This window comes from Chlorocebus sabaeus, chromosome 7, assembly GCF_047675955.1.
Source record: "Chlorocebus sabaeus isolate Y175 chromosome 7, mChlSab1.0.hap1, whole genome shotgun sequence".
Taxonomy (NCBI): domain Eukaryota; kingdom Metazoa; phylum Chordata; class Mammalia; order Primates; family Cercopithecidae; genus Chlorocebus; species Chlorocebus sabaeus.
Window position 1 is genome coordinate 27,644,543 of NC_132910.1, and position 12,167 is coordinate 27,656,709.

The 12,167-nt window shown below is 37.9% G+C and overlaps 1 protein-coding gene across 6 annotated transcripts in view; it reads right to left on the reverse strand.

Moving 5' to 3' along the window:
• Positions 1–283: 283 nt before the first annotated feature.
• The window catches only part of CCDC158 (coiled-coil domain containing 158), a 116,103-nt gene continuing 104,219 nt past the window's right edge, over positions 284–12,167 (reverse strand). For all 6 annotated transcript variants that reach the window (XM_073017417.1, XM_073017419.1, XM_073017418.1 and 3 more), the window contains 2 exons: positions 10,939–11,046; positions 284–495 (listed from right to left, as the gene is read on the reverse strand). In XM_073017417.1, coding sequence (XP_072873518.1) covers positions 419–495; positions 10,939–11,046 — 185 coding nt within the window. In that variant the 3' untranslated portion in view covers positions 284–418. The remainder of the gene's footprint in view (positions 496–10,938; positions 11,047–12,167) is intronic.

A 12,167-nucleotide genomic window follows, 5' to 3' on the forward strand; every position in this document is an offset into this window, starting at 1 on the left:
TTGAATAAAACACTTAAATTAAATTAAAATTTAAGTAGAATAAAATAAAATAAAATAAAATAGATTCTATTGTCTTGGGACCAGTAACAACAATAAAAAACTACAATTATTCCAATATATTTGAATAAGCACAAATTATATCTTATGATAAATTACCTTATAAGGTAATTATAATACTTTATTACGTATGAATACTTTATAGGTATTAATTGTTATAATGTATGAATACTCGCTAGTAGATGTTTGAAGTTTTACCATGAGGGATTCAAGAATAGTTTATTTCAAAATAGAGTTTACAAGACAGGGTATCTTTTATTAAATTTTCACATAAAAAGAAAAAGTACACAGGGCACTAATTACAAGTAACACCACAATTAATTGGGCCTCATTCCTCTGTAAAGAATAGGCAAGCAACGAGTCATTTTAGTAACATTTTTTCCTGGTCTTTTACTTTCTGTATCCTCTTTTCTTGATTTCTGATCATTGAAGACATCGCTGAAAATGTTGATAAAACAGTTAGAATAACAAAATCCACTCAGGCTTTAATTCTACAATGTGCTACTAAAAGATTAGCTTGTTAGTATAGAATAGACATGTTCTGAGCTCAAGACATTCTTAAAAAATTGTGATGTAGCATATTTTTGAAAAGGTTGGTGTTATGGAAGAGAGCTAAGGGTAAATCTTTAGTGTTTCAGATGTTTTATTTACTTATTTATTTTGTAGAGACAGGGTCTCTCTATGTTGCCCAGGGTGGTCTGAGACTCCTGGCCTCACGCAATCCTCCTGCCTCAGTCTCCCAAAGTGTCAGGATTACAGGCATAAGCCACTGTGCCCAGCCTCAATTGTTTTAAATGGGCATGAGAATTGTAAAAGTAATACTAATTGTAAATAATTCAAACACCTCAGAAGGACACAAAGAAAGATGAAGGTCAGTCTTTGCCTCTGCTGCCTCAATCTGCTGGAATCTGCCTCCACCTGAGAGGTCATTACCAGCAATTTGGTGAATATCTGCACATATACATGCATGTTCATATGTTTTATTCTTTACACAAATGAAAATATATGGTATAGATTGTTCAGTAGCTTCCTTTTTTCATATAACAAAATGTCAATAATTTTCCAGTTCAGCTTATGTTGTGTGGTAACTGCATAGTATTTACTAATATTTCACTATACAGATTATTAGGATGTTAGTAAACAGACTAAAAAAGGTTACATCCCTCTTTCTTTCTTTCTTTCTTTCTTTCTTTCTTTCTTTCTTTCTTTCTCTTTCTTTCTTTCTTTCTTTCTTTCTTTCTTTCTTTCTTTCTTTCTTTTTTTCTTTCTTTCTTTCTTTCTTTCCTTTCCTTCTATAACTGCTTTTGTACAAACACTTCTGTGCGTTTGTACAATCATTTTTTATAGAATAAATTTCCAGAAGTGAAATTTCTGGGTCAAAGCGTAAATGCACTTCAAGTTTTGACCGTCTTCCCAAAATTCCCCCTAAAAATACTTGTTTTAGAATTTTCAAGAGGTGTCCCATCCAGACACTGCATTCAGCAAAAAGGTCTTTTTATTTTGTAAACAAATATATGTCTTCCATGTGGATTATTATTTGGTGGCATACATCGGATAAACTCAGAAACATATGTCATGGTGTGAATAAAAATATGATCAATAAGATAATGCATCTTCCCTCAAAAAACTCACAATAGATGTGGAGAGGAAGATGGCAGATAGGAGACAGGGCTGACATGCAGCCCCAACTTGGATGGACAGAGAAATGAATGGAGACCGTTGACTTTTGCTCCAAGAGCCACTGCAGGAACATAACAGGAAAACCGAAAGAATTTACAGATCCTTTAAAAGCAGCAGCATGCCACTGCAAATTCCACAAGACAGGTAAAAAACTGTGAGTTTCCAAAGTGTGAGAGGGGGAAATCCTGCCTCTCAACATATACCCCATTGGGGAACCTGAAAATCCAGATTATGGGAGAAGGATTTAACCTTACCTAGAACTGGAACAAATTTAGCGCAAAATATAAAAGTAGAAGGAGCAGTGGGAGGGGCCTTGGAGGCACTCCCATTCTCCAGCTTGAGCCCAGGGAAGCCATCCCTAACTGCATCTCACAGGGGCCCTTGGGGAAGGTGGCTGGCAGAATTTGAGAGTGGTCGCAGAGTGAAAGAAGCTTCCAATTGAACTCTGTAATAATTTCAACTGGGCACAAACTCTTTTGAGCAGAACTGGGTGGTGAATGGGAAATGCTACAGAAAGGAGCACAGAAGCCACTGCTGACAGTATGGGCAGACAGGAAGGGGCAGGTGAGACCTGAAAGCCATACTTGCTTTCTCAGTGGCGAAGTTTAAAACAGGGGCAAGGTCTGATCTGCCTGCAACCCCCAACCACTGCCCTGCACTGGCTGCCTGGAGACACTGGCACTGTTAGCAGGGCATGGTGGGAGCAAGATTGGCCTTGCCAACTGTGTGGGAGGCTAGGTGAAGCCTATTGCACAGGCTTTCCCCAACTTCCCTGGCAACAGAGGCAGCCAATTCACCTCTGGAACATAACCCCACTGGCCCAAGAACCACCCCGCATACCCCACAGTGACCACAGCAGGCCTCACCCAAGGAGAGTCTGAGCTCAGACCCACCTAACTCTGCCCCAATCCAATGGTATTTTTTAACCTGCCCTGGTAGCTGATCACAAAACACACAAACTATTGAGATCTTGATGGCCCCACACATCACCTGACAAACCCAAATACTTATCCTGGCCAACTTAGGGCAGGCTTATATTCCCCTGTCTACTATCACAGCTTGTGCTCTCTTGAAAGTGCCACCTCCTGGCTGGAGACCAACAAACTCAGGACATTACAGTAACTCATGCTAGAAATGATAGAATAACCCTGTACTAAGGAAGGAGAAAGCAGCAGCTAATTCCACTGCCTGCAACATTCTGGCTAACCAGAGGTCCTGAGTCTGTCCATGTGAACATACCACTGCTAGCAAAACCAGTATTTGATAAAGCCAGGACACTAAACATATCTATAACCAAGGACTCTCACAGAGTATACTTTCCTCCCCTATATCCTCTACCAGAGGAGGTGCTGGTATCCACGACTGGGAGACCTGAAGATGAATCACATCACAGGACTCTTTACAGACATTTCCCAGCACCAACCCTGAGCCTGGTAGACCCATTGAGTGGCTAGAAGCACAAGAACAATAATGATCATTGCAGTCCAGCTCTCAGGAAGGCCCATCCCTTGGGCCTTGGGGAGGACACCACATTAAGGGGTCACCCTGTGGGACGAAAGAATCTGAACCTTGAGTTCCAGGTTTTTCCACTGAAATAGTTTACCCAAATCAGAAGGAATCAGAAAAGCAATTCTGGAGATATGACAAAACAAGATTCGATAACATACCTGAAAGGCCACACTAGCTTGCCAGCAATGCAGTCAAACCAAGAAGAAATCTCTGAATTGCCAGATGAAGAATTCAGAAGGTTGATCAAGCTACTCATGGAGATACCAGGGAAAGGTAAAAACCAACTTAAAGAAATTTAAAAAACAATACAGAATAGGGATGAAAAATTCTCCAGAGAAATAGATATAAAGAAAAACAATCACAATTTCTGGAAATGAAAGACACACTTATAGAAATACAAAATGCATTGGAAAGTGTCAACAATAGACTAGAACAAGTAGAAGAGAAACTTTCAGAGCTCGAAGACAAGGCTTTCAAATTAGCCCAATCAGACAAAGAAAAAATAATTTAATAAAATTGAACAAAGCCTCCAAGAAGTCTGTGATTATGTTAAATAGCCAAACCCAAGAATAATTGGTGTTCATAAGGAAGAAAATGAATCTAAAAGTCTAGAAAACTTATTTGAGGGAACAATTGAGGAAAATTTCCCTGGTCTCACTAGTGATCTAGACATTCAAATACAAGAAGCTCAAAGAATAGCCATGAAATGCACTGCAAAAAGATCTTCACCTAGGCACATGGTCATCAGGTTATCTAATGTCAAGATGATGGAAAGAATCTTAAGAGCTGCAAGGCAAAAGTATCAGGTAACCTATAAAGGAAAACCTATCAGATTAATAGCAGATTTGTCAGCAGAAACCCTACAAGCCAGAAGGAATTGGGGTCATATTTTTAGCCTCCTCAAACAAAGTAATTGCCAGCCAAGAATTTTGTACCCAGCAAAACTAAGCTTCATGAATGAAGGACAGATTAAGTATTTTGCAGACAAAAAAAAAAAAAAAAAAAAAAAAATGCTGACAGAATTCACCAGTACCAAGCCATCACTAAAAAATGCTAAAAGGAATTCTAAATCTTGAAATAAAACCTCAAAACACATCAAAATAGAACCATCTTAAAGCATAAATCTCACAGGGCCTATAAAACAATAACACAAAGAAAAAAAAACCCCAAGGTATTCAGGCACCAACTAGTAGGATGAACAAAACAGTACCTCATATCTCAATACTAACATTGAATGTAAATGGCCTAAATGTGCCACTTAAAAGATACAGAATGGCAGAAAGGATAAAAATCCACCAACCAAGTATCTGCTGTTTTCAAGAGACTCACCTAATGCACAAAGATTCACATAAACTTAAGGTAAAAGGATGGAAAAAGATATTCCATGCAAATGGATACCACAAACGAACAGGGGTAGCTAGTCTTGTATCAGACAAAACATACTTTAAAGCAACAACAGTTCAGAAAGACAAAGAGGGATATTATATAATGATAAAGGATCAGTCCAACAGGAAAATATCACAATCCTAAATATATATGTACTTAACACTGGAATTCCCAAATTTATAAAATGATTACTACCAGACCTAAGAAATGAGAGAGATGCTAACACAATAATAGTGGAGGACTTCAATATTCCACTGATAGCACTAGACAGGTCATCAAGACAGAAAGTCAGCAACAGCAAAAAAAAAAAAAAAAAAAAAGAAAAGAAAAACAATGCACATAATGCAATGAACTTAAACTATACCCTAGAACAAACAGACCTAACAGATATTTACAGAACATTCTACCCAACAACTGCAGAATATACATTCTTTTCATTAGCCCATGGAACATTCCCCAAGATAAATCATATGATAGGCCACAAAACAAGTCTAAATAAATTTAAGACAATCAAAATGATATCAAGTACTCTCTCAGACCACAGTGGAATAAAACTGAAAATTAACTCCAAAAGGAACCCTCAAACTATATAAATACATGGAAATTGAATAATCTACTCTGGAATCATCTTTGGATCAATAATGAAATCAAGATGAAAATTTAAAAATTATTTGAACCGAATGAAACTAGTGACACAATTTATTGAACTCTCTGGGATACAGCAAAAGTGGTGCTAAAAGGAAAGTTCAAAACCTTAAATGCCTACATAAAAAAGTCTGAAAGAGCACAAATAGACACTCTAAGGTCACATCCAAGGAACTAGAGAAACAAGAACAAACTAAACCCAAACCCAGCAGAAGAAAAGAAAAAACAAAGATCAGAGCAGAATTAAATGAAATTGAAATAAACAAATAAAAAACAACATAAAAGACAAATGAAACAAAAAGCTTGTTCTTTAAAAGGATAAAATTATTAGACCATTAGTGATATTAACTAAGAAAAGAAGATAGAAGATCCAAACAAGCTCAATTAGAAATGAAATGAGAGATGTTACAACTTATACCACAGAAATACAAAATATCATTTAGGGCTACTATGAACACCTTTATATGCACAAACTAGAGAATCGACAGGAGATGGATAAATTCCTGGAGACATATAACCCTACTGATAGGGCCAGGAAAAAAACAGAAACTCTGAAGAGACTAATAACAAGTAGTGAGATTGAAACAGTACTTTAAAGAATGCCAGCAAAAAGAAGTCCAAGACCAGATGGATTTGCAGCTGAATTCTATCAGGCATTCAAAAATAACTGGTACTAATCTTACTGAAACTGTTTCAAACATAGAGAAATACGGAATCTTCCCTAAATCATTCTATGAAGTCAGTATCACCCTAATACTAAAACCAGAAAAGGACATAACAAAAAAAGAAAACTACAGAGCAATATACATGATGAACATAGATGCAAAAATCCACATATTCTATGAAGTCAGTATCACCCTAATACTAAAACCAGGAAAGGACATAACAAAAAAGAAAACTACAGACTAATATCCATGATGATGCCAGGCACAGTGGCTCACATCTGTAATCCCAGCACTTTGGGAGGCCAAGGTGGGCGTATCACGAGGTCAAGAGTTCGAGACCAGCCTGGCCAACATGATGAAACCCCATCTCTACTAAGAATACAAAAATGAGCCGGACGTGGCCAGGCATGGTGGCTTACACCTGTAATCCCAGCACTTTGGGAGGCCGGGGTGGGCAGATCATGAGGTCAGGAGATCAAGACCATCTTGGCTAACACGGTGAAACCCCGTCTCTACTAAAAAATACAAAAAAGGAGCCGGGCGTGGTGGCGGGGGCCTGTAGTCCCAGCTACTTGGGAGGCTGAGGCAGGAGAATGGCGTGAACCCCGGGAGGCAGAGCTGGCAGTGAGCTGAGATTGCACCACTGCACTCTAGCCTGGGCGACAGAGCAAGACTCCATCTCAAAAAAAAAACCAAATAAATAAATAAATAAATAAATTAGCCGGGCATGGTGGCATGTGCCTGTAATCCGAGCTACTCGAGAGGCTGAGACAGGAGAATCACTTGAACCTGGCAGGTGGAGGATGCAGTGAGCCAAGATCATGCCACTGCACTCCAGCCTGGGTGACAGAGCAAGACTCTGTCTTGAAATATATATATGTGTGTGTGTGTGTGTATATATACATATTTTATATATATATATATATCCATGACGAACATAGATGCAAAAATCCACAACAAAATATTAGCTAACTGAATACAACACCATATCAAAAAGATAAACCACCATGATTAAGTGGGTTTCATACCAGGTATACAGGGATGGTTTAACATACTCAACTCAATAAATGTGATACATCACACAAACAGAATTGAAAACAATAATCATATGATCATCTCAAAAAATGCAGAGAAAGCATTTGACAAAATCCAGCCTCGCTTTATAAGGAAAACCCTTGGCAAAATCAGCACAGATGGGACATACCTCAAGGTAACCAAAACCATCTATGACAAACTCAAAGCCAACATTATACTGAAAGGGGAAAAGTTGAAAGCATTCTCCGTGAGAACTTGTACAAAACAAGGATGCCCACTTTCATCACTGGTATTCAACATTGTACTGGAAGTCCTAGTCAGAGCAGTCAGACAAGAGAAAGAAATAAAGGGCATCCTTTATTGAAGAGGAAGTCAAACTATTGCTGTTTGCTGATGATATGATCCTATGCCTAGAAAACCTTAAAGACTCATCCACAAAGCTCCTAGATCTGATAAATGAATTCCGTAAAGTTTCAGGATACAAAATCAATGTACACAAATCAGTAGCATTGCTATACAACAACAATGACCAAGCTTAGAATCAAATCAAGAACCCAGCCCCTTTTACAACAGCTGCAAGAAAAATAAAATACTTGGGAATATATCTAACCAAGGAGATGAACAATCTCTACAGGAAAAACTACAAATGCTGCTGAAGGAAATCATAGATAACACACACAAATGGAAACACATTTCATGCTCATGGATAGGTAGAACCAGTATTGCGGAAATGATCATACTGACAAAAGCAATCTACAAATTCAATGCAATTCCCATCAAAATGCCATCATCATTCTTCATAGAACTGGAAAAAACATTCCTAAAATTCATATGGAACCAAAAAAAGATCCCACATAGCCAAAGCAAGACTATGCAAAAAGAAGAAATCTGGAGGCATCACATTACTTGACTTCAAACTATACTACAAGGCTATCATCACCAAAACAGCATAGTACTGGTATAAAAATAGGCACATTGACCAATGGAACAGAATAGAGAACCCAGGAAGAAAGCCTAATATTTACAGCCAACTGATCTTTGACAAAGCAAACAAAAACATGAAGTGGGGAAAGGACACCGTATTCAACAAGTGGTGCTGGAATAATTGGCAAGTGGCATGTAGAAGAATGAAACTGCAACTCAAGATGGGTCAAAGACTTAAATCTAAGACCTGAAACCACAAAAATTCTAGAAGGTAACATCAGAAAAATTCTTCTAGACATTGGGTTAGACAAGAGTTCATAGCCAAGAACCCAAAAGCAAATGTAACAAATACAAAGACAAATAGATGGGACCTAATTAAATTTAAAAGCTTCTGCATAGCAAAAGAAATAAGCAGCAGAGTAAACAGACAACCCACAGAGTGGGAGAAAATATCTGCAAACTGTGCATCTGACAAAGGACTAATATCCAGAATCTACAAGGAACTCAATCGAATCAGTAAGAAAAAAACAAATAATCCCATTAAAAAGTGGGCTAAGTATATGAATAGACAATTCTCAAAGGAAGATATACAAATGGCCAACAAACATATGAAGAAATGCTCAACAACAGCAATGATTAGGGAAATGCAAATCAAAACAACAATATGATACTACCTTACTCCTGCAAGAATGGCCATAATTTAAAAATATGACATAAGTTAAAAATATGACCAACAGATGTTGGTGTGGATGTGGTAAAAAGGGAACACTTTTACACTGCTGGTGGGAATGTAAACTAGTACAACAAGTATGGAAAGCAGTACAGAGATTTCTTAAAGAACTAAAAGTAGAACTACCATTTGATGCTGCAATCCCACAACTGGAGGAAAAGAAGTCATTATGTGTAAAAGACACTTGCACACACACGTTTATAGCAGCAAAATTCACAATCGCAAAAATATGGAACCAGCCTAAATGCTCATCAACCAACTAGTGGATAAAGAAAATTAGGCCGGGCGCGATGGTTCATGTGTGTAATCCCAGCACTTTGGGAGGACAAGGCGGGTGGATCACGAGGTCAGGAGATCGAGACCATCCTGGCTAACATGGTGAAACTCCATCTCTACTAAAAATACAAAAAATTAGCTGGGCATGGTGGCGGGTGCCTGTAGTCCCAACTACTTGGGAGGCTGAGGCAGGAGAATGGTGTGAACCCAGGAGGTGGAGCTTGCAGTGAGCCAAGATCACGCCACTGCACTCCAGTCTGGGCGACAGAGCGAGACTCTGTCTCAAAAAAAAAAAAAAAAAAGAATGAAAATTATTATCTATCTATCTATATATAGAGAGTATTACATGGGGTGTGTGTGTGTGTGTGTGTGTGTATATATATATAGTATTACATTATATATATACACACACACCTCATCCATCTCATCCTTCCTCCATATATACATATACACACCATGTATATTTACATGGTGTATATATATATTACATGGTGTATACATATACACACACACACACACACACACACACAAAAACAACCATGTAATACTACTCAGCCATAAAAGGAATAAAATAATGGCATTTGTAGCAACCTGCATGGAGTTGGAGACCATTATTCTAAGTAAGGTAACTCAGGAAAAGAAAAACAAACATTGTATGTTCTCACTCATACGTGGGAGCTAAGCTATGAGGATGCAAAGGCATAAGAATAATATGATGGACTTTGAGGACTTGGGGGGAAGGATGGGAGGCGGGTGAAGGAAAAAAGATACATTGTATACTGCTTGGGTGATGGGTGCACCAAAATCTCAGAAATCACCACTGAAGAACTTTTCCCTGCAACTAAACACCACATGCTCCCCACAAACCATTGAAATTTTAAAAATAACGCTAAAACCCCACAAATTCACAATAAACTTAAAACCAAATGTTTTTCCTAATGTTTATATACATAGGAGTCTTGGGTTATCACAGGGACTTGGAATTTCCTTCAACAACAATTCGCTAAAGCCTTACTATATTAAAAACACGTGGATTCCGGAGTCAGAAATTGCAGAGGCCAAGTCCTCGATCTACCCTTCACTGTGACTTGGAATTTATTGACTATTCTTTTATCTTCAGTTTTCTCATTTTCAAATGCTGTAATAACAGTACCCATTTCCCAATGTTGTTGTAAAGATCACATGAAGAAAATGTAAGTGAAGCTCTTAGTACAAGGCCTGGCACATAGTTGGGAAGTGCTCAATTAAGTGTTAATAGCAACTATTACTACTAATAAAGTTAAGTTTATTTTATGAAGATTTATTCTCAGAAATGTATTTTCCTTTACCCAGCAATTTATTGTTTTCTAGGGATAGAAAAGACAGAATAAGAAATGTACTTCAAAATTCATTTCTCTCTGACAAAGGCCCCTGGATTCATGAATGTGGGTTAGAAAAGTATGAACCATGAAGGCTCCCCCATATTCATGGTACTTAGAACTTATGCCCAAAAAGCTGCCAGTCTTCTGCAGATTAGAACAGTTTCTTATTCAAATCGTTTTAGCATTTTTAGAAGTGGATTCTTTTTATTTTGTGATTCATTGGGTGGCATAGTCTCTTACAGTGCTATGCTAATTTAAATCCTGTGTAAGAATAAATACCATTAATTTGCTTCCTTGCTATTGACTATACTCTTGCCTAGGCTATTATCGTATAAATGCTTGTCTACAGACCTAATAGCAACAAGAAAGACAGTGTGTGGGAAATTCCCATGTGAAAAACCACTCAGAACCTCAAAACCACTCCTGAGGGATGGCCAGCAGGATTGTCATCCCCATTAGATAAGAGAGTACAGCAGGGCAAGAGTGACCTACCCATGGTCACACAATTAATCCAGGGGCTATTAATGGTTAAGACCCTTATATTTAGACTTCAGTTTATAGTTGCTAATTCAATACCCTTTCAGTAGGTTTATAGACAGGAGGCTTAATCTGAAAGGAAGGTGAACATTCTCATGAGCAAGGTAGATCTCTTCAAAAACAAACACTGTACCTTGGTTCTTCATCTGTAAATCTTCTACCAGAGTTTGCAAGCTTTCGAGTCTGTTCTGAAGCTTCCTGCATGTTTTTCCTGTTGTTTCTATTGGCGGAGACTGTGAATCTATTAGAAAATTGCTTAGATGTGATATTAAAAGTCTATTCAACATTTCCTTTTAGAAATCTTTTAATTAAAGGCTAAACAACTTTTCTTTAAAATAAAGAGACCTTTTTTTCATGACAAATTCTAAAAGAGCTATAACACTTAAAGGAAACTCTAAAATATGATTTTAAAACAGAGAAAAATGAGTTTTATCTAAATATTGCAATGCTAGCCTATTTGATTTTGTTCAACTAATCTGATGTATCATAATTTAACTACATAATATTAAATAAGATGGGTAAAAAGAACACTTCAAGTTTCATGATACATTCTGCATTATAAATGACAGCTTTTCGTACCAAGCCTGAGTAGTTCCACTAACTTGGGGTTTGAAGGACTATGATCTAATACAGAAACTGCACCATTTTCAAGGTATGTGAGGCCAGCGCCCACATCAGTTCTGTCACCTAATGGGAATGGTATTATATGACGGCAGAGGGTGGCATGGATGCCAACATGATCACACTGAACCTAGAACGAATGTGGCAGTGGCAACTAAAGAAGGCCTAGGAGCATGTAAGCTATTCTCTTACCAGGGTGCTGTTTTGTCAACCTCTAAAAGTACTTAATTGGCAATCTGAAGACTTAAATTTTGATCTTAATCCCTGCCTAGCTGCATAATTCTGATAATATTTTTAATGGCTAATTTTCCTATCAAAAAATACCCTTTCCATTTAAGGCAATTATCTAGGAATTACTTCAGTTTTAGAGAATGGGAAACATTTTCTTGGAGAGTTTTTTTTTGTTTTGTTTTTTTGTTTTGTTTTTTTTTGAGACAGAGTTTCGCTCTTGTTGCCCAGGCTGGAGTGCAATCACGGGATCTCAGCTCATCGCAATCTCTGCCTCCCAATTCAAGCGATTCTCCTGCCTCAGCCTCCTGAGTAGCTGGAATTACAGGCATGTGCCACCACACCCGGCTAATTTTGTATTTTTAATAGAGATGGGGTTTCTCCATGTTGGTCAGTCTGGTCTCGAACTCTTGACCTCAGGTGAGCTGCCCACCTCAGCCTCCCCAAGTGTTGGGATTACAGACATGAGCCACAGCACCCGGCCAGAGGTTTTTAACATAAATAATACAAAAT